Source organism: Aethalodelphis obliquidens, unplaced genomic scaffold (assembly GCF_003676395.1).
Source record: "Aethalodelphis obliquidens isolate GAN/ISIS:26980383/991018 unplaced genomic scaffold, ASM367639v1 scaffold9, whole genome shotgun sequence".
NCBI classification, from domain to species: domain Eukaryota; kingdom Metazoa; phylum Chordata; class Mammalia; order Artiodactyla; family Delphinidae; genus Aethalodelphis; species Aethalodelphis obliquidens.
The window spans coordinates 44,921,700-44,943,745 of record NW_020837953.1 but is presented as its reverse complement, the minus strand read 5'-3'; the positions used below and the strand labels follow the sequence as shown (position 1 = coordinate 44,943,745).

Here is a 22,046-nt window from a genome sequence, read left to right as displayed (position 1 = left end):
CCAATGGCGTGGCCGCGTGGCTCCGCCCCTTCCTTGCGATTGGCCGGCGCTGGAAAGCCGCGGCCTGGGCCTCGGGAGGCGAGCCGGAGAAGAATTCAGTCCCGGTCGTCCCCGCTGCGGCTCGCTGTTCGCCGGTTCTCCTCGGTCCAGCCTGCTCTGCCGCCGCCGCCGCCATGGCCCAGTGAGTGGCCGCCCGCGGGCGGCCGGGGAACTTTCCGAGGGCCGACGCGGAGGCCGGAGTCGCCCCAGACGTCGCCTCGCCCCGGGGGTCTTCTGAGCCCGGCCTCGTGGCGCCTGGAGCCCCGGCCCTCCAGGGAGCCGCCAGACTCCGAGCCAGCCCCGCGGCCTCGCCTTTTCTCGGACCCAGCCCCTCTGCCCCTCGCGGCGGCGCAGGCGGATCTGGTTCCTAGGAAGGGCGCGAGGGGAGGGGACAGGCGTGGCCGCGGGAAGCCCGGGCTGCTGGACGGTCCGGCTGTGGGAGACGGGAGGCCTGGAACGAGTCGTCAGCAGCTCGGATAGAGCGCAGAAGAGGCTTAGTGCCGTGGACCCCCTCCTGCGGGCCCCCTCTTGGTTGGCCCAGGAGAACATGAGGACCCGTTAAGTGGCAGAGCGGGGTGGCCCGCCTCGAGTTTCACGGAAGGCTGCAAGCCCGGGATCTAAAGTGCAAAAGGGAGGAGGGGGTTAGAGGAAAGTTAAGACGTGTTATCAATCACAGCAAAAGCTAGAAAGCTCAGGGTTTCTGACTTGGAATGAATTAAGTGAAGCTGACGGTTTCCTTTGTTCCTTTCCCCGTCTCTTAGAGCGGATATTGCGCTGATTGGACTGGCTGTCATGGGCCAGAACTTAATTTTGAACATGAACGACCACGGCTTTGTGGTAAGTTAGGAGGGGCACACTCTTCCCTTACGGATTCTTGTTGCCTTAGTCTGAGTGCTGGTGACCGTTCTGATTCCGAAGAACCCATATAACGTGGAACATGGTTCTCTTTATATGTGCCCTGTTGCTGCTTAGGACGTTTTTGCAAGAGATTGAGAAGCACCACTTTGCATGTGGGTGTGGGAGGGGCAGCTCCACAGCTCTCCGAGGAAGGAGAGTCCTGCTAAATGTATCTGCAGGTTCTGTCAGTTCTGCAGCCTTGAATAAACCTGTCGGTATCCTAAGGAGGAGAAGTCCCGCTGGGAGTATAGATTTCTGACTTTATTGCCTAATGGGATCTGGTGAAACGTTCGGGTGTGAATACTAAACTGGCTTAGATACAGGATTATCAGTGACAGAAGATAACAGTCTGGAACTAGCTTGTTCCCAGATTTGAGTCCTAACCAAACAGCGACAGACTCTTATCCAGCCTGATAAGTTTTGGGCAGTTGACATTTGCTTATATTCAGTTCTTTACGTTTTCATCCTATTAAAATTAACTTTATGGTGATCAGTCAGCACTTGAGTGGGGAAAAGGTAGAATCAGGGTCCTACCTCCCCAAAACCTTGGGCTGCATAGACATTCCATTGTCACTTGGTCCTCAGTCTGAAGGTCTTGTATGTCCCAGATGTCCTGATCAGGCCTTTTGTCCTTATAGGTCTGTGCTTTTAATAGGACAGTCTCCAAAGTTGACGAGTTCTTGGCCAATGAGGCGAAGGGCACCAGGGTGGTTGGTGCTCACTCCTTGGAGGAGATGGTCTCCAAGCTGAAGAAGCCTCGGCGGATCATTCTGCTTGTGAAGGCTGGTCAGGCCGTCGATGATTTCATTGAAAAACTGGTGAGGCCAGCTCTCTCCCCGCTGCTACTCGTGTGACAGAACGTCTCTCGTTCCCTTCCTTTAGCTATTTCACTTTTTTTTTTTTTTTTTGGCCGCGTCGGGTCTCTCCCATTCTGGCGCGCAGGCTATAGAGCGTGCAGGCTTAGTTGCCTCGCTTTATGTGGGATCTTAGCTCTCCGACCAGGGATCGAACCCACATCCCCTGCATTGGAAGGCGGATTCTTAACCACTGGATCCCCAGAGGAGTCCCTCACTTCTTTTTGCTTAAGAAATTTTGTCCCTTTTCAATTTTTGGATATGATCTGCTCAGTTCTGACAAAATGTTGCTTAAGAGTCTCAGTGTTGGTTAACTTGACTGGCACCAATTAAGTAAAAACATACCCTCAAGTGGTAGTAATTGTTAGTATATAAAATTCTGAGGACAGCAAGAGACACGTCCATAAGAATTCATTATCAACCAGAATAGAAACAGTAGTAATCTCAGTGAGCTCTATCTTTGATATTCAAAAAAAAAAAACTTATAGTTTTGATTGTGTATTATGAATGTTTAGTGCTAGTCACTATTAAACCTTACTGTCCAAATTTAGAAATAGATTTCATTTTTCTCAGTATTCCTATAAAGCAACAATTCTCAAATTGTTGTATCATTTAATATAAATGACAAGAGATCCCCCTAGGGAGTCCTAGCAAATGTATCTTTTTTTGGAAGAAGAAAGTAGGCACCTGGGTGGTGCTGGCCGTGCTGTGGTAGGTGGCTGCCTCTGTGCAGTTCTGGTCCCTGATCATCAGCTGAGGGGGCGTTTGCGTCACAGAGGCGCTGATCTTAGTTCTTTGACACATTGTAGTCTGACCCCTTATTTAGGCTTTCCGCCACCTCAGGGCCAGGGGATAGTGGACCCATTTGTTCGTGGTCACCGCCATCTGTACTCTCCCCAGCTTGTTCTCACTGGAGGCCTGATGGCCACTCCTCCACTGGGGTGTCTGTGGGAGAGGAGGGGCCGAAGGGACAGCTGCCTTTTCCCCAGGGAGCGTGCCCGGCACCTCCTGGTCAAAGCGCTGTTGCTATAAGCTTCTGGGGGGACGCCTCTAGGGCCCCTTTCCTCAACATACCTCTGGGGGAAGATCATACTGTATTAACCAGGAGGATTGCCCTCACCATCAGTAAACGGAAACAACCTCATTGCCAGTGCCCTGCAAAGACATTTTTCATCTTCACCAAGAACTTTATTGAACAACGTATTCATTAATCGAAAGAACTTTTTGGCTAACCCCATCGATACTGAAAAACAGTTCTACAGTATCAGCTCTGAAAAAACCAAGGCATTAGCCATTTGGAAGAAATGTTTTGTTGTGAGAAGTGTTGTAACAATAAACAAAGGAAAGGGATGAACATTCCTTTCCCAGAGGAGTAATGTTACCAGTGGGGTTGTTTCTACAGGGAGAGGAATTTGTAACCAGTATGCTACCGTTAAAAAAAAAAAAAGACCTAGAAAGGAAGAACGTTGTGATAAAGGACACACCAGACGTTGTGTAGTAAGATGCCAAGCTGCCTATGGTCAGCTACAGACAGAATGGACTGAAAAATGGTAGAGTACTCTTCAGCATAGGACAGTATTAAGTAATGTTACCTGGAGCCTTGTTGGGGGAGACTGAATAATGAATACAGTAATAAAGCCAGCCTGACTGGTGTGGCGTAGGAAGATACTCTTGTTCAAGGCTTGGTCTCTTGCTGCCATCTCCAAGTGGTGGTGATCAAATTGTTTATTCATACACAAAACCATTTGATATTTACTGGACCCCTACTCTGTTTTAGGCAGAGATTTTATAGGTCTTTTAGAGCTAATCCAATCTGGGAATAAATATCAGGCAGGTGGTACACATTGGAAACACAAAATTTTCCAAGTAGGTTTTGTTCGTTGTAAAAATCTTAGTTAAAAAGGATTATTTCGGTTGTGGAGAGTTCTGACTGGGTTTGCTAGCCCTGAGCTTTTAAATAGGGTCTAGCTCTAGCCCCAGAGAGGATTGTTGAAGATTAAATAATATATGTATACTTTCAGACAGGGTTTATTTGGGATAAATTCTTGTTTGCTTTAATTGGTCAAGGTATGTTTATTTTTGTCTTTTATTTTTTTGGTCCGCCTTAATGCTGGTGTCTGGTTACAGGTACCCTTGTTGGACACTGGTGACATCATCATCGATGGAGGAAATTCTGAATATAGGGATACCACGGTAAGCATTTTTCAGTCCACATTCTTCCAGGTTCTGAGAACATTCTAGAAAAAAGTACCAGCATTGCACATGTGACAGAAGAGTAGACGTCTTTCTGTGGTGCTCTTTTGGGATTGGCCATTAAGACATACCTGATGGATGAGATTCTCATTAGTCACACACGTAACTGAAAAGAATGACTGCTGCTTAGATACGGCAGGCTGGGCGTTTATGCTCAGTCTTCCCTTCCTGTCCAGCCACTCCGTGATACATCAGTGTGCAATGTGGGTGAGCACCACATTGCTGATGGTCTCGTGTACAAGGTCATTTCCTGTAAAATGAGAATGTATGTTTAGCTTTATTATTTCCCTTTGAGGACAGGGTAGCCATATTAAACTTCCATGGATTTTTTTTTTGAATTCCCAAACAGAGGGGATTAGTAAGTCAGAAAGGGGATTAAATTTCCTGAATGACCAGGTTCTTAGTGGATCCTTGGGTCATTTAGTCAAATGTGGGATCTCCATACCTGTCTTGTACCTCTTCTCATTCAGTGGGAGAAACTGATTTTAGGGAAGCATGACGAAATTCTTTTTCTCTCATGTAGAGACGGTGTCGAGACCTCAAGGCCAAGGGAATCTTGTTTGTGGGGAGTGGAGTTAGTGGTGGAGAGGATGGGGCCCGGTATGGCCCATCACTTATGCCAGGAGGAAACAAAGAGGCTTGGTGAGTACCAAAGGCACCACCCTTGCGTCGACACAGGGACGCAAGGTGAGAGAACGGGTGAGCTGTGAGCAGTTCTGCCACCCGATCTCCTCTGTGCAGTCTGAGTATTGGAGATGGGAGATGCTGGAAATATTTCTTTTATGTATACATTTTTTTGCTTTGACATAACGCGTGTGCCTGATCCTCCTTTCCTTTTTTCTTCTGTTATTTCCTCTAGTACCAATAATGGAAGTTCTAAATAGGCTTCAAGGGTTCAGAGGCTTTAATGAGGCAGCTCAGATAATGTCCTGTGCACTGTCTGGACTTACGAGTAAGGTCTGCCTCTTCAACTCATATATGGTGTATTTAATCATTGTGAGTAATGGCAAAGTCAGACAGGGCCTCTTTCGTCCCAGGGAATGAGGTGGAAAATTTTTATTTGACTGGGGAAAAAACGAATTTTACACTGCTCACTGTGTTGTGTATAAGAGGAAGGGTTGGCCGCAGAAGGGGGGATGCTTTGGTGATGATGTAGCAGGAGGGCTGTATAAGGCATAGGCTGTGGGTGATGAGCGGGATAGAGGATTAAAATGAAAAGATGCAAGTAATTAATTATACATAATGTAGACTGAAGGAAACACCGCTGTTGAGACTGCAGGAAGAGAGAAAGCCAGATAGAGGATGATAGAGAGATGGAGCAGAAGAGAAAGAAATAGAAAAGGAAGGATCCTTGTGAGGGAGACGTGGGAAGGCAACGCGCTTTTCCGAGTGAGTTCGGTTTCCGAATATTCTAGACTTATATTAGGCATTAAAGTAAGGAGTGATCAAACCTAATCCCCAAAGGTGAGGGGTTGACTGGGGAAGATTAGTCTTTTAATTACCTCCCTAATGATTAAGTCTGGGGATTCTCTTCAGTATGTTAAAGTCTAGAAATAAAGGCCTTCCTGCTTCTCAAAAACTTAAAAATATTTATTTTGGGGTACCGCTAAGTGGGCTGTTACAAATGCAGACAATACACATGAAGAAGTCTGCTATACAGAGGTGCTCTAGTTCTCATTAATACATTTTCTCACACTGACCTGTTAGAAGCAGAAATGGTACTTTTACCTGAAACAATCAGTCAAAGTTCAGGGAAGCTCTAAAAGCTTAAGATGTAGCTACCCCAGCCCCCTCCTCCTGAGTGTTCACTTTGCAGCCCTGTCAAGTTTTGTGTCTTTACCAAAACCCTTTTGTGAAGAAGGCTTTATTGGTCAAAAGTGAGGAGAACAGTAGGGAACAGCGTCAGGAGTTACTCTGTGCGCCTAGGGGAGGCGGGGAAGGAATGAACAACAGTTGCTTTTTCTCTGGATGATAAGGAATGTAGCTCTTGGAAACGTTGCATGGTTCTTTCTGTCCAGAATCCTGCTGTGCTTGATAACATACATCCAGACTGATAGAAGCAGTCGCTACAGGAACCGCTTGGAATCACAGCTTCTTCTGATAGTGCGATAGAAATGTCTTCTGGGGCTTTGCTGACCCTCTCACCCAGCCTTTTTGTCTCCTGTCTCGAATCAGATGGTCCGCAGCCGCTGACTGATTTACCTTGAGGACTCAGCTTATTCATTACTTTTTTGTGGGCACTTCCACCGACCGCTAGAAAGGAAACAATTGGGGGGCAGGGGGGGAGTCCTTGAGAATTTCGTGGAGACCCAGGCCCCTTGTCAGCAGCTGAACCACCCACTTCCTTCCTACAGGCCCCACATCAAGGCCATCTTCCAGGGCATCGCCGCAAAAGTGGGGACTGGAGAACCCTGCTGTGACTGGGTACGTTGTGGGCCCCCCTGAAGCCACTTGGTGCCACGGGCACTGACATGACCAGGGGCAGAGCAAGGATCACCATGGTCCCAGCGGTTTGCTTTGTGACATAAGCTCCTCAATGTTTACGTCGCTAGCACAGACAATGCCGAAAATGCATCAGTTGTACATGTCCTTATATCTTAACTGGAGGTTGATATTAAAAGCAGCCCTTGTCAATTCATCTAAAATATGGATTCCTTAAAAAAGGAACAGGAAGGGCTTCCCTGGTGGCGCAGTGGTTGAGAGTCCGCCTGCCGATTCAGGGGATGCGGGTTCGTGCCCCGGTCTGGGAAGATCCCACGTGCCGCGGAGCGGCTGGGCCCGTGAGCCATGGCCACTGAGCCTGCGCGTCCGGAGCCTGTGCTCCGCAACGGGAGAGGCCACAACAGTGAGAGTCCCGCGTACCACAAAAAAAAAAAAAAAGAAAAAGAGGAACAGGAAGGATGAGGTGAAGTAAGATTTTCTTCGTCATGTTACTTCATGGCTAAAGAGAGGATGTCAAGGGAGTTGCCTGGTGGTCCAGTGGTTAGGACTCTGCACTCTCACCGCCGTGGCCTGGGTTCAATCCCTGCTTGAGGAACTAAGATCCCGCAAGCCGCATGGCGTGGCCAAAAAAACCCAAAAAGAACAAGAAAGAAAGAATGTCAAGGGGGTAGGGGAGGAAAAGAAAAGAGAGAGAGAGAATGTCAGAGTCAAACGTGGAATTTGCTCCCTGGGGTAGGTATTCTGTGCTTAGAACAGAGTAAGCTGCAGCTCTTTGCCCTCACTGAATGCGAAGGAGGCCGAGGCAAATTCTTTCCCTCCATATATTTTATGTTGCTGGTAAAATAAATTTTATCCCTTGTTACAGCCTTAGTCCATCCCATGGATGGAAAAAAAAAAACACTAGGCAGGGGAGACCTGAGTTGTCTTTCTGGCTCTCCATTGACTAGCAGTGTGACATTAGGCAAGTCATTTTCTTCCATGGGCTTCAGTTTTCTCACCTGTCAAATATGGGGGTTGGACTGGATGACCTCCAAGTTCTCTTTAGCTCCTGATCCCCTTGAATTTTATTCTACGTGCCATTTTTATGATGTTAGTTTTGCTTTATATGAGATAAAAGGTAGAGAAGAAATGAGGACTTGGGCCCATGGGGGATGAGGGGAGTCCTCCCCCCAGGCCTCACAGTGCCTGGTGACTAAGCCGCTCCTTACATTTTAACCAGTGGTCACTGAGTTCAGTCAGAACCTGCTTAGCGCGGAGAGACGCTGGTGCTGTGATTTAGAAGACTGAGTAATTTTCTTACTAGTGTGAAGGATTGGGAAGGGAGCTTTTGTTCCTTAACAATACACTGCTGCAGTAAAAAAAAAAAAAAAAAATACAGTGACAGTAACTTCTTTTTAGATACATTTAGGACATAAATCATGAGGAAGTTAACAGTACTTGCCTGTGTATCTTGATCAACTCCTGTTGACTTCCTATAACCCCAAGCCTTACTCTTAGGTTACTGAAAAGAAAAAACTGGTATAGATACTAAAAGCAGGCACCCCTTAGCTCAGTTTTGAAGTTACAGGAAGGAAGGGGTGAAGCAAGGTATTACTGGCCATGTTACTTCATGGCCAAAGAAAGTGTCAAAATCAGAAAGGGGGGACTTCCTTGGTGGCATGGTGGTTAGGAGTCTGTCTGCCAATGCAGGGGACATGGGTTCGAGCCCTGGCCCGGGAAGATCCCACATGGCGCAGAGCAGCTAAGCCTGTGTGCCACAGCTACTGAGCCTGCGCTCTAGAGCTCGCGAGCCACAACTACTGAAGCCCGCGCGCCTAGAGCCCATGCTCCGCAGCAAGAGAAGCCACCGCAATGAGAAGCCCGTGCACCACAACGAAGAGTAGCCCCCACTCACCGCAACTAGAGAAAACCCGCGCACAGCAACGAGGAGCCAACACAGCCAAAATAAATTAAAAAAAAAAAGAAATCAGAAAGGGTAGGCCAGCAATGGAAACATAGATAGAGGAAGTCTCTATGTCAGGGTGGCAGTGTGACAGCATCCACCCCAGCAGTGCTGCCAGCACTGGTCCACCGGCAGGCATATCCCTGTCATGGTGACGGGAGTGTCTGACTGCAGAACTCTCCTTGTTCTGACTCCTTGCCCTCCAACCAGTTTTCAGATAATCTGGCTTCCCAAGTAGCTTGTCCACAGGGACAGGATGTGTTGATCAGACTAACACTTGTAACCATTAAGATACATAGTTAAATTTCTCATCATAAATTTACAGACTGGTATTCTGATTTTATACATCTTGCCAGCTTTATTAGAAATCAGTACCTTGTCAGTTGTGGGACCCTGGCAAGAACACATTTCTGGGCTTACAAGGGCAGACCTTGCATCTGAGGTCATTTTGTCTCTCGGTGGCCATTACAACTACAGTACCTTTATATATTGTTTACAGTACAAGTGACTTAATTAGCTTCTTTCCACCTGCGGTTGCTAGAAAAATAACCAGGGGGAAGAAGACCCTTTACTCGTGGGAGGGGGCTGGGGAGCTACTTTTAATAACAATGAGAAAGAATGGGAAATGTAGGCTAAAGACCTGTGGGTACTTCACAGTGAATTTGGGGATTTTGAAAAACCTTTAAAGGAATGAATTTGGAGTTAGTTTACAATAGCATCGTGCTGGATTGAAGCTTGTGTTGAGTTGTTATATGATGATTCTTCTTTTGAAAATACTGTAAATATTTGTTCGTATTTGTTATTTTTTTGTATGGGGAGGGAGCCTTGCCAAAGAACTGGATGTGGACTTCTCTGGTGTATTTCCTGGCTCCCTGAAGGCCTCTTGGCGCTTGTGGCTCTAACAGGTGGGGGACGAGGGGGCAGGACACTTTGTGAAGATGGTGCACAATGGGATAGAGTACGGAGACATGCAGCTCATCTGTGAGGCCTACCACCTGATGAAAGATGTCCTGGGCATGGAGCACAAGGAGATGGCAAAGGTGAATCCTGGGCCCTGGGCGGGGGGAGCGCTGCTCAGGTGAGAAGGCTTTGCTGGTGACGATAAGTCCTTCCTCATTCTTTTTCCCTTGGTCATTCTGGTGGCCTGGATGGACTCAGCCTAATCTAAGGGAAGCTCTCAGTAACAGGACCATAAAATCTGATAGCCAGTCACTAAGCCAGAAGTTCCCAGAGACTCTTGGTGTAATCCTCTCTCCCACTCAGGGACCCTGACTGTGTCAGGCCTGTGTCACTTAATTGCCTGGTCTCGTTTGATCCTCCGTTGGTCCCATGTGGGAGGTGCAGCAGAAGCTCGCTTTTCTGATCCAGGTGGGACTGGCTGTTAGACAGCTATTCAAAAAAAGGTAGTCAAAGTTGGGAAACATAAGCATTTCCCCCAACATTTTATTATGAAAATGTTCAAACATACAACAAAATTGAAAGAATTGGACAGTGATCAGTTACATACACACAACCTAGATTCTACCATTAACATTTTACTCTGCTTACTTTGTCGAATATCGTCCATTCGTCTATTAGTTTTATCTTTTTTAAAAAATACACTTCAAAGTAAACTGCAGACATTTGTACTGTTTTCTGTAAATACTTCAGCATCATTAACTAGGCAAACATTTATTTTAACTGAAAATATAGGAAGGTACGTTCAATCACCCATCATTTCATGGAGAGCCAGGTCCTTCTTTTAAGTGTGGCTCTGCTGCTTAGCATTCTAATCAACTTTCTTATCATCTAGAGTTTGTAGTTTCAGTTATTTCAAGTGGAACATGATTTAAAGGCACTTTCGAGGCACACAGTGCAGAATCCTTCCAGATTTTTTACATTCTTTTCCCTCCTAATTTTAAAATTTGTGTTGGGAATTCCGTGGTGGTCCAGTGGTTAGGACTCTGCACTCTCACTGCCAAGGGCCTGGGTTCAACCCCTGGTTGGGGAACTAAGATCCCACAAGCCATGCAGTGTGGCCAAAAAAAAAAAAATTGCGTCATCCCCACTTATTTTGTTTCACTAACTTGCCTTTATTGTTCTTTCCAAAACAGTTTGACTTAGTTTTCATAGAAACATTGCTTTTCTTTTTGAGTTCATATTTAATTGGTTTATATAATATGAGTGCCGGGCACTGTTGTATGTTGGGGATATATTAGTGGAAGAAACAAAGTCCCTGCCCTCATGGACCTTGGAAAGATAGGCAGTAATGACTAAATATATAAAACCTGTTCGTGATCACTATTATAAAGAAAAGTAAACGGGAGGAAGAGGCTGCTCTAGATCGGGTGATCAAGGAAAGTGACTGTACGAAAACCCAAGCGAGGTGAGGGGACACCTGGCTCTGAGGAAAGCACTGGCCTGGTGACCAGAAAATCAGCATGAACAGGTTGAAATCAGAAGCAGCTGACTGTTGGTTAGCATAAAACTCAGCTGGTGGCAGAAGTGTTCGGGTGTCCTGCAGAGGAGCCTGGTAGCCTCGGGTTGAGCAGGCTGTGAGCATCGGTCAATATTTACATGGGAAAGGGATGAATCAGTTAAGGGAGCATCTCCGGTATAATCCTAGTTCTCCCACATTGTTTTCTTTCACATCCTGCGCACAGGCCTTTGAGGAATGGAATAAGACAGAGCTGGACTCATTCCTGATTGAGATCACAGCCAATATTCTCAGGTTCCAAGATACTGATGGCGAACACCTGCTGCCAAAAATCAGGGACAGCGCGGGGCAGAAGGGCACCGGGAAGTGGACCGCCATCTCTGCCCTGGAGTACGGCGTCCCCGTCACCCTCATTGGTAACACTCAGCTTTGGATTGAACCTTTTCATCTCACTGTTTTGACCCTGGTGTCTTTCTGGCAACTAAGAGTTACCAGATCTCTCAGAGAATCTCTTCAACCCTAGTCGGCTTTCCGAGTGTGGTCTGCTCTTTCTGCCCTTGAATAAGTTGACGGTGTGAGAGAGGCTGAAGCTGCTATTGAATCTCTTCTTTATAATCCTTCTGTCAAGCATGTGAGCTTTGAGATAAATTCAAAAGTTACTACCTGTCTTAGCCAGTTTGACTTTGGGGATCGTTTTAACGTTAGTGATTAAATTGTAGTCAATGACCTAAGATCTTTCTAATAGGGAAGCTAACTGTAATGGAATTTTTCATACAAAAGTTCACAGAATAATAAAAGTTTATGTACTCAACATTTATTACTATTTTGCTGAGGTTTTTTTCTCAGATATTTGAGGAATAAAATATTACCTAAGCATTTCCAGTCCTTTAATATTCTTTTCCTAAGTTCCTTACCCTTTTTCTTTTAGAAGAAAACTACTGTCCTGAAGTGAGTGTATATCCTTCCCATCCATGTTTTTTATCTTGTCTTAATGAGCTAAGCATCAAACTCAAAAAGTTGTAGAGAGAAGGAAATAATAAAAAGCAGAAATAAAACAAAAATAATAAGGGGATTAACAAAACTACGTGATGGTTCTTTAAGAATAAAATAGATACATTCTGTCAAGATTGGAAAAGGAGAATGGAGGCTCCTGGTCTGCTTAATGAAGGCTGATCTTTGCTCCTGGCAGAATGGTTCCCCCTGCAGTAATAAAACAAGTTTTCTTGTTGACTCTTCCAGACATAGGTTGCCTTTCCCTCTCTAGTCTCCTCCTGCCTTTGGTTTCCTGTTAATTATGCCTGACTGTTTACAGTGAACTGGGTAGTTGCAGGCACAGTAAGGAGGGAAGCAGTTTGCTTAGTCCAGCTCTACAGAGAAGGAAGTTGACTGCTTTTTAGCTAATCTGAGCGCTACCCTGGGCGGGGGCCCAAAGGAACAGTAACTGGGAGCAGTTTATTCATCACTGCCTCAAAAAGAATCCTACTCTCTTGTTTCGGAGACTTTGTACCCTACCTTCCAGCTGATGGTAGTCAGGCTTCCTCCCTGGCCGCGTGCCGTTCTTGTTTGTTGAACTGGCGGGGAAATGAGTCTTCCAGCTAATCTTTAGGTAACCCCCGGAGGGTTACGCCACACTCGCCTCTTCCTGCTTTTTGTCTTCTGAAGCTTCTGCCTAAGAATGCTAAGTCATCCTGTGTGTGCACTGCAGGCGCCCAGAGAGCAGGGCAAGGACAAGGACAGGGAGACACCTGCTCTCAAGTTTATGGCCAGAACTCTTTCCTCAGAAATAAAGTCCTCTGTTAGTTCCCAAAGGTTTTACTTCATTCTGTCTGTTGGGGGAAAAAATGGTTAATTTATTCTAATTATATAAAGTGTCAACTGGGCAAGCATTTATAAGTGATAATTTTTAAGATACTAATATTTTAATATTAAAATACCATATTGGGGACTTCCCTGGCAGTCCAGTGGTTAAGAATCCGCCTTCCAGTACAGAGATGAGGGTCCAAGCCCTGGTCGGGGAACTAAGATCCCACATGCTGCACAGCACAGCCCCCATCCCCCAAAAATATTGAAATATTTTTTATTCAAATGAAGTAAAATTGTGAAACTGTAATGGTGACCATGGACATAGCAAAAACTAAACTGTAAGAATTAGAAAATGGAGTTTTTGAAGGGAGAAGTCTCAGTGTACTCGTTTCAAAGTGATGAGTATTAGTGCCTCGAAAGAAAAGCAATGAAGTCTTTGGTGACCATTTATAAATTAAAGTCCTCGCAAATGGAACTGAAATTTTACTGGAGGACCAACACGGAGTAATTCTTAATGATAGTGGTTTTGCTCTTCGTTTTTTCCCCTTAAAATTCCCCTTTGAAGTTCATGGTGATCTTTGAGGTTGAATACGTGTATTTATGTTGGAGACTGACTTGGAGTTTTCATTTTCAAATTAACCGTTAGAGCTTTTTATGAAAGTTCTTTCTGATGCAGGTTAGCTTTGCGGCCGAAGGTTGAGACTTTGCGCTCGTGGTAAAACTGGAAATCGTGCTGCATTGCTCTTTTCCCTCATCTTCTCTGGCTCGTGTGCGCTCCTCCTCGGGTGCTGCCTGTGAGTTGTGGTGACTTGTTATCTCCCCCTCCCCCCACATAGGAGAAGCGGTCTTTGCTCGATGCTTATCATCTCTGAAGGACGAGAGGATTCAAGCCAGCCAAAAGCTGAAGGGGCCTCAAAAGGTCCAGTTCGAAGGAGATAAGAAATCATTCCTGGAGGACATTCGAAAGGTGGGGTGCCGCCCCGCAGTGGCAGCGGGATGGGACTGGCGGGGAGAACACCCCGAGGCCACGGGGAGGACGTGGGGTCTGTCCAGCCTTGCCCGTTGATCTGATATGCAGCCTTTCCTAAACCGTGTCCTCGTTAGAGCTGCACTGCGGTGGCGGGGGAGGGGGTGTGTGTGGCGGGTGGGGCGGGGCGGGGATTAGGCAGCCGTGGGCCAGCCGCAGTTCTGATGAGTCTTTGTGCCCTCCTTTAGGCGCTCTATGCTTCCAAGATCATCTCTTATGCTCAGGGCTTTATGCTGCTAAGACAGGCAGCCACTGAATTTGGCTGGACCCTCAACTATGGTGGCATTGCCCTGATGTGGAGGGGGGGCTGCATCATCAGGAGGTGAGTGGTCGGGGCACCTGCCACCTGCCGTGCGGGAGCGCTGTGGTCTTAGGGCGCTCTCGGGGACGGTTTCCCTGGAACTGGTACAGTTGAGTCCTCTCGCTGGGACGTTGGCAACCAGGCAGGTTTAGGTGTCACATCTCACTTTCTTCCTGCACGTCAGTTATTCTAACTCGAGTGTCCATCCTTCCCCGTCTAAAGTAGTTCTGTGAGCATGGTTGTGCCCTTGGCCCTCACCTCTCGGGACCTGGGCTGTCTGTATTCACGGCACGTACAGCGAGCTGGTGGGGATGGGGGGACAGGTGCCTTCGTACCTCGCGAGGGTATCTGTCAGCTTCCAACTTACTTCCCCTGCTTTCTGCCAGGTGTTCAGCCTGCTAGTTAAGATTCATTGATTTTTTTCCCTCTTGATTATTTCAGTGTATTCCTGGGAAAGATAAAAGATGCATTTGATCGAAACCCAGGACTTCAGAACCTACTACTAGATGACTTCTTTAAGTCAGCTGTGGAAAACTGCCAGGTATGTAGCCCAGAGCTGCGTAGTACGGGAATTCTGTCTTAGTGAGTTTTGCTCTGGGGGGTCTGCTATTTCATTTATGCATGAAAATCTGTTGTCTTTTCTTTGAGCAAATCACTAGTCGTTGGCTTTACTTTTTTTGCTCAGGACTCCTGGCGGCGGGCAGTCAGTACTGGTGTCCAGACAGGCATTCCCATGCCCTGCTTCACCACTGCTCTTTCCTTCTACGATGGATACAGACACAAGATGCTGCCAGCCAACCTAATCCAGGTGAGCTTTTGGAGTAGGCGATGAACATGAACCTGGGTGGTACCTCGGGTCATGTGCCTGCGTCTGTCCTATAACCAACCCATTTCTTATTTTCTAGGCTCAGCGCGATTACTTTGGGGCTCACACCTATGAACTCTTGAACAAGCCAGGACAGTTTATCCACACCAACTGGACAGGCCACGGTGGCAGCGTGTCCTCGTCTTCATACAATGCCTGATGAGATTCTGTTAAACGCGCCACGACTCCACAGACCGGTACATTCCACTTGCCACACAGCACTGCTTACATGGCCCTTTGCCCTACTTTCTTCTCAGATCTTTGAAAATAAAGTGTCGTAAGAGACTCCTCTGAAGAGTCAACCCGAGTTTATTTGTAAAGTAGATCTGTGAGAACCATCGCATCCTCTGCCCTCGCCTCTTGGGATGGAGCAGAAATTGAGCGTGTGCGCGACCTCGAGAGCCAGCTCCCTGAGGCGGTGTTTCCCGCGTGTCCCCCGTGGGTTAGGGAGACAGAGCTCTTCTCACATAGGTGGGAAAGGTTTTTGTGGAATTTGATCAAACTGGAGTCTTTGTATCATGCAGCTGAATTCCCTTTTGCCTTTATTTAATAAAAATTTAAAAAAAAAAAAATCATATTTATGCTTCTTCTCCAGATTCTTAAATATTCTCACCTTATCCACACTGAGCCATATCCTCATTGGTAGAAGGATGTGCACCCGGTTTCATTACATTTGAATTAGTTTATTTCCTTCCTTTATTTATCCTTCTTAAATATTTTCCTTTTTGTTTTCTTTAAAAAAAAAAAAAGAAAAGAAAGAAAAGACCTCAATAATAGTACCAGGAACAGCAAAGTTAGGTAATGATTAACTCTGGAGGGAAGGGTGAGGAGAGGTAGTCAAGGGGTGGGTGTACAGGCTTATGACTTCGGGCAAATTATTTAATCTCTCTGGCCTCAGTCTTCTCATTTGTAAAATGGGGATAATCATCGTACCTGCCTCCTTAAGGTTATTTTGAAGATTCACCTAGTAAAAACAGACTGACACTTGACACATAATAAGCACCTACTTAAGTGGTAATTATTATTATTACCACTTCAGGTGTGCCTGTCCCTGAAGCAGTGGCATTTCTGAGAGTTAGAAACCAAATGTTACTTCTCAGCACTCACTGGTGAATTCACTTTGGAAACCGGCCCTCAAAAAGTTCCTGGCAGGGCTCCTCTGTGTGCTCAAGTAACGACAGACAGATCTTAACTGAATACACTACCACCATAACCCCTTCCCACCACCCTGCCAGGAGGTGGATCTTGGGAAAAAAAGGCAGATTCTGAGTCAGCAGGTCTGGGGTGGGGCCCCACATTCTGTATTTCTAATGAGCAACCAGGTGAGGCCATTATGGCACAGGGCAAAATAAACGGAAGCTCCTTTATCGCTAAAAGAATATAACCGTCCTTTGCCTAGGTCCTTGACAGGGAGTTTTTTTTTTTTACTATATATACGATTTCATGCCTTTGGAACTTTACATCCCGTGACTTATTTGAAAAATTAATGTCTGCCACACAGTGAATACTATTTAAGGTTGACTATTACTTCCTGCTGAAGGGGAGGTGGTCAAACAATTCTGAAAGTGGATAGAGGTGGCCACGGACGGGTTCTGCCCCCAGCCAGGTCCTGTCCAGCCTAACTGCCACAGGGACAGTCTGGTGGCCATTCCAGCAAAGGGCCTCCCTTGGCAGAGGCTGTGGGCCTATTATCTTTCTGCTTTCTTTCTGCTTCCATTTGAGACACAGTGGAGTTAAGACATATGGATCAGGCAAGGGAGCAGACAGGACCTCTCAGCAGAGGTTTTAGGCAGGGGGTTTACAGGTGTTACATTTCTTTGAGGCACATGTGGAGCCATCTTTTTAGGAGGGGTAGAGAGACCGTCAGGATGTATATACTATGTTTAGTATGTATGTTAGCACAGACATGTTCGCTGTTTAGTAATAGATGTGCTGTTCCAGTAACAAACCACCGCAAACTCAGTGGTGTGATATAACCACCATCTTTATCATTCTCCTAATTCTGAGAGTCAGGAAGTTGGTACAGGAGCGACAGCTTGTCTCTGTTCCACAATGCCTTGGAGTCTCAGCTAAGACTTGAAAGTTGGGGGTGATTCCATGGCTGGGATCACTTGGAGGTGTCTGTCTCCTTCATTCATTGGGCGGTTGATGCTGGCTGGGACCTCAGCTAGGGCTACCAGCTGGAAAGGTGCACGGTGGCCTCACCACGTGGCCTTAGCCTAGGCAAACTTCTTACTTGGTGGCCCAGGGCTCCAAAGGGGAGTGTTCCAGCTAACAAAATGGATACCACATTGCCTTTTAAGACCTAGCCATGGATGTGACACAGCATTATTTCAGCCACATTATATCAGTTACAAGTGAGTCATAAGCTCTCTAAATTCAAGGGAAGGAGTATTAGGCTTTACCTCTATTTTTTTTTTTTTTTTTGGCGGTACGCGGGCCTCTCACTGTTGTGGCCTCTCCCGTTGCGGAGCACAGGCTCCGGACGCGCAGGCTCAGCGGCCATGGCTCACGGGCCCAGCCGCTCCGCGGCATGTGGGATCTTCCCGGACCGGGGCACGAACCCATGTCCCCTGCATCGGCAGGCGGACTCTCAACCACTGCGCCACCAGGGAAGCCCTAGGCTTTACCTCTTGATGGCAGAGTGGCAAAGTTCTAGAAGAGCATGTGGGTCAGGAGATTTTTTTTTTTCCCCCCAAATATAATCTGCCACGTATGCTTCCCTGGAAAAGGACAATTTGTTACATGGGGAAGTTGGGAACTCTGGCCCTATTTGGGGGTTTTCCTGAGGGCCTCATACAGTATTTATGGAATATATAAGAATATAATAATAGCTAACAGAGTGTGTGCCAGGCACTGTCTTTTTTTTTTAATTTATTTTTTTCTTTTTTGGCTGCGTTGAGTCTTTGTTGCTTGCTGCATGCGGGCTTTTCTCTAGTTGCAGCAAGCAGGGGCTACGCTTCATTGCAGTGCGCGGGCTTCTCTGTGTGGTGGCACGGGCTCTAGACGCGTGGGCTCAGTAGTTGCGGTGCACAGGTTTAGCTGCTCCGTGGCACATGGGATCTTCCTGGACCAGGGATCAAACCCGTGTCCCCTGCATTGGCAGGCGGATTCTTAACCACTGTGCCACCAGAGAAGCTCCCAGGCACTGTTTTTTGTTTTTTTTGTTGTTGTTTTTGCGGTATGCGGGCTTCTCACTGTTGTGGCCTCTCCCGTTGCGGAGCACAGGCTTGGGACGTGCAGGCTTGGCGGCCATGGCTCACGGGCCTAGCCACTCCGTGGCATGTGGGATCTTCCCGGACCGAGGCACGAACCCGTGTCCCCTGCATCAGCAGGCAGACTCTCAACCGCTGCGCCACCAGGGAAGCCCCCAGGCACTATTTTAAGTTTACTCATTTAATACAACAGCCTCTGAAGTAGGTACTACCATTATCCCCAATTTACAGATGAAGCCCAAGGATGTGAAGTAACTTGTCCAAGATCACATAGCTCCTGCAGAACTGAAAATTGAGCCCCGGCAATCTGGTGCCAGAATCCATGCACTTAATCATCAGACTATCTTACTGCTCAATGTGTACGATGGCAGATTTACTGTACACCTACTATGTGCCAAGCACCATGCTGGGAACCATTTGTTTAGAGGTGAGAGAATTTGAAAGTTCTGACCTCATGAGCTCCTAGAATACATATAACAGCCGATGGAGATGGAGTTCTGAATCAGCATTTTACAATGCAAATTTAGGGAAAATAAATGATTAAACATTTATGGGACCCTATTTAATGCAGCTGGAAGGGGCTCAGGAAACCTGCAGTGTCCTTGCCTTATTTATGGTGAGGGCAGTGGGACAAGAGAAGAGGATAAGACTGTGGACTCAGAAGCCAGGCTGCTCATAATCAAATCTGGGCTCTACCACCTCCTAGCAGTTCAACCTCTGACAAAGTCCTTTCACCTCTGGGATACTATTCCCTCATATGTAAAATGGGGGTAACAGCACCCACCTCCAAGGGCAGGGCACCTAGGGCACAGCCAGGAGCAAGTCAGCGCTCAGTGTTAACCAAGGGGCAAGAGGGCCTTCTCGGCGCAATGCTGACACCTAGTGGCCAGTTTACATGCCAGCTCTTCATCCTGTGAGAATAGTCCCAACCAATCACAGTTGACCCTTGAAAAAGAGGTGGGTGGGTAGGGGTGCTGATCCCCACTTTCCCCCTCCCGCAGTTGAAAATCTGCGTATAATTTATAGTGGGCCTTCCAAGTGTGTGGTTTGGCACACAAAGATTCGACCCACCGCGGATCGTGTAGTGCTGTAGCATTTAGTACTGAGAAAAACCCTTGTGCAAGTGGACCCGTGCACTTCAAACCCGTGTTGTTCAGAAGGTCAGTGTACATCCATTTTCTGTAACATAATACCTCAGCCCTGGACCTCTCTCTTCAGATCCTAAAGGGTTAGGGTATTCTGCACGTGTCACTGGAATAATGCTCTTTCAGCCTGGGAAGCAGCTGCTTTAAAGTGAGATACCTTGCAAGGTAAAAAGCACAGACGCTACCTGGGAAATAATTGTTACTGCTTCTTAAACACTTACGTGAGGCAATTTAAACCTCACAACTGCTCTGCGAGGCTGGTCCTATGATCCCCACTTTATAAATGAGGGAACTGAGTCTTGGAGGGGTTCTGACTTGCTCAGGGTCACCAAGCTTGTGAGAGGGGCTGGGCTCTGAACCCAAGGGCTGGTCCGAGGGCTGGAGTTCGTTTAAAAATGCAGAATACAGGGCTTCCCTGGTGGCGCAGTGGTTAAGAACCCGCCTGCCAATGCAGGAGACACGGGTTTGAGCCCTGGTCCAGGAAGATCACACATGCCGCGGAGCAACTAAGCCCGTGTGCCACAACTACTGAGCCTGCGCTCTAAAACCTGCGAGCCACAACTACTGAAACCCGTGTGCCACAACTACTGAAGCCCGCGCACGCCTAGAGCCCATGCTCTGCAACAAAAGCCCATGCACTGCAACGAAGAGTAGGCCCCACTCACCGCAACTAGAGAAAGCCCGCGTGCAGCAATGAAGACCAACATAGCCAAAAAAAAAATGCAGAATACAGAAATATATAAAGTGAAAAACTTGAGTGCCTTTATCTGCCTTCTCTTCAACCCATTGCTCAGAATTTAACTGTATTTGTCATGTATCCTCGCAGCTTCTTCTATTCCTTTCAAATATCCCACATCCCCATATAGATGCATATGCTCTTTTCTTTAAAAAAAAAAACAAAAATAAGATTGTTCTGTACATACTAGTCTGCAAGTTGTTTTCTTTCACGTAACGTCCTAGAGGGCCTCATTCTATAAACTGGCAATTTAAATGCCTTAGAGTTTAGTGTTTCCAAGAACCCTTCATAAATCATTCTGAAGAATAAAAACCTTAGACTGTGCAACGAACCACTCCCTAATAACTTTGCATGTTGAACCTTTGCCTCCTCAGCCCCCAGCAGTTCAGCGTCAGCTGAGATGTGGGGTAGCTGCGCGGTCAGGAGTCAAAAGGCACTCCTGTGTGATGCTTCGCCTGCAGTCTCTCTCTCCTTTATCCCTGACTTCCACCAGAGAGGTAGTAAGAGGGAGGGTGCCTGTATATTCTTCCAATTAAGCACAAATAAACTCTGAGCATCCTTCTTTTCTTTGGTAGTTTCATTCATCAGGAAAGCCAGATGATTTTAACATGCAGTGAGAAGGTGCTGGAATAGAGGAAAAGACTGGGATGTGATAAGGCCTCTAGGGGCTCTCAACGTGAGTTAAAAATAAACACAGCACTAAACTGTGAAAGAAGTGTGAGGAGGTCCAAAAATATGATTTTCCTCTTGATGACTGCGATAAGGCTTTAGAAAATACACAGGTTTCCCCCTTCCTGAAAGTTCACATTCCACCACTTTGCTTTTATGAAAGCCCTGCGTTAGTACCTGCTTTTGCTAACCGAAAGAAATCCAAAGAGAATTTTCATTTTTACGAGAAAAAAGCCATTGCCATACTAATGTAGAACTTCATAGAAGTGCAGTGGCTTAGTGCAAACTTTCAAAAGCAGGGGATACCTGTACATATATCTAAGTCAAATTTCTTTAAAAAAATCGGGGGGCCTCTACTTTGTCAGGACTCACGGAGATGCTGCTGAGAGTCAGATCCTCAACAAACATTCAGTGAACACCCACCGTGCACCCGGCTCTGGGGCTCTCACTGGAACTCAGCGAGCTGGGCACTCAGGTCTGCATCTCACAACTGATTCCAACACAGTACATTCTTTTTTAATTTATTTTTTACAATGCATTCTTTCAACTTTGATTCAGTAAGTGTTTACTATGTGCCAGGCCAGCAGTGTGCTCGGGCCAGTTCCTACAGTGAGAGTTGATTTCTAAATTTTCAGGACTACTGAAAACCAGAAACAAACACAGCCATTATTAAGAATTAAGTTCCATAAATTTGGGCTTAAATAAATTGTATTAAAAACAAAGGTAGTGGGGCTTCCCTGGTGGCGCAGTGGTTGAGAGTCCGCCTGCCGATGCAGGGGACGCGGGTTCGTGCCCCGGCTGGGCCCGTGAGCCGTGGCCGCTGGGCCTGTGCGTCCATTGCACATTTTTCTATCATCTACGTTCTTGACGTTATTTCCACCTATTGTGTCTGACTGGTGGGTGTGCAGCATCTCTTCTCTGTGTGAGACCGCGCCCCACAGGGTTAACAGAAATCCATGAGTGTGTCCTACCGAACAGCAGATAAGGGAACCGGCTGTTAGAAACCCCTCTGCTTGCAGCCTCCTTTACTGATGAAGCCTGCTTATTTGTTTTTCCATTCTCTAACTGCATCCCCTCCAAGCTTCACATAGCCTAGGTAATGTATCACCAGACTTCTAAACCACCCTTATAGATAACGCTTCTGACGTATGGGTCACTATAGTAACAGGGGGCTTGTTTTTGTGAACTTCGGAGTTGGCTCCTGCCCAGTTCAGACCAGCTAAAACTAGTTCGGACCACCGACCCTAAAACTGCGCCTGCGCAGAACACTGACGGCCTCACCTTTTCCCTGCCTCCGATCACCTTTCCCCACACCTAAGACCGCCCTACTTCTTTATCCCATAAATATCTCAAGCCTCTGGCCTTCTGGTACGCGGGCCTGAGATTTGTTCTCGTCTCCTTCCATGAGGACCTCGTCAACAAACTCTCTGCTGCAAACTTGT

At 46.8% G+C, this 22,046-nt stretch overlaps 1 protein-coding gene across 1 annotated transcript; it reads left to right on the top strand.

The window, feature by feature from the left end:
- The first annotated feature begins 63 nt into the window (after window positions 1-63).
- PGD (phosphogluconate dehydrogenase) lies at window positions 64-15,407 on the top strand. The gene is made up of 13 exons (XM_027110242.1): window positions 64-181; window positions 801-876; window positions 1,575-1,754; window positions 3,918-3,983; window positions 4,567-4,685; window positions 6,398-6,467; window positions 9,333-9,467; window positions 11,070-11,259; window positions 13,483-13,613; window positions 13,862-13,995; window positions 14,416-14,515; window positions 14,660-14,782; window positions 14,880-15,407. The coding sequence occupies exons 1-13, from the start codon at window positions 174-176 to the stop codon at window positions 14,997-14,999; spliced, it is 1,452 nt and encodes a 483-aa protein (XP_026966043.1). The 5' UTR covers window positions 64-173; the 3' UTR covers window positions 15,000-15,407.
- Window positions 15,408-22,046: the final 6,639 nt, after the last annotated feature.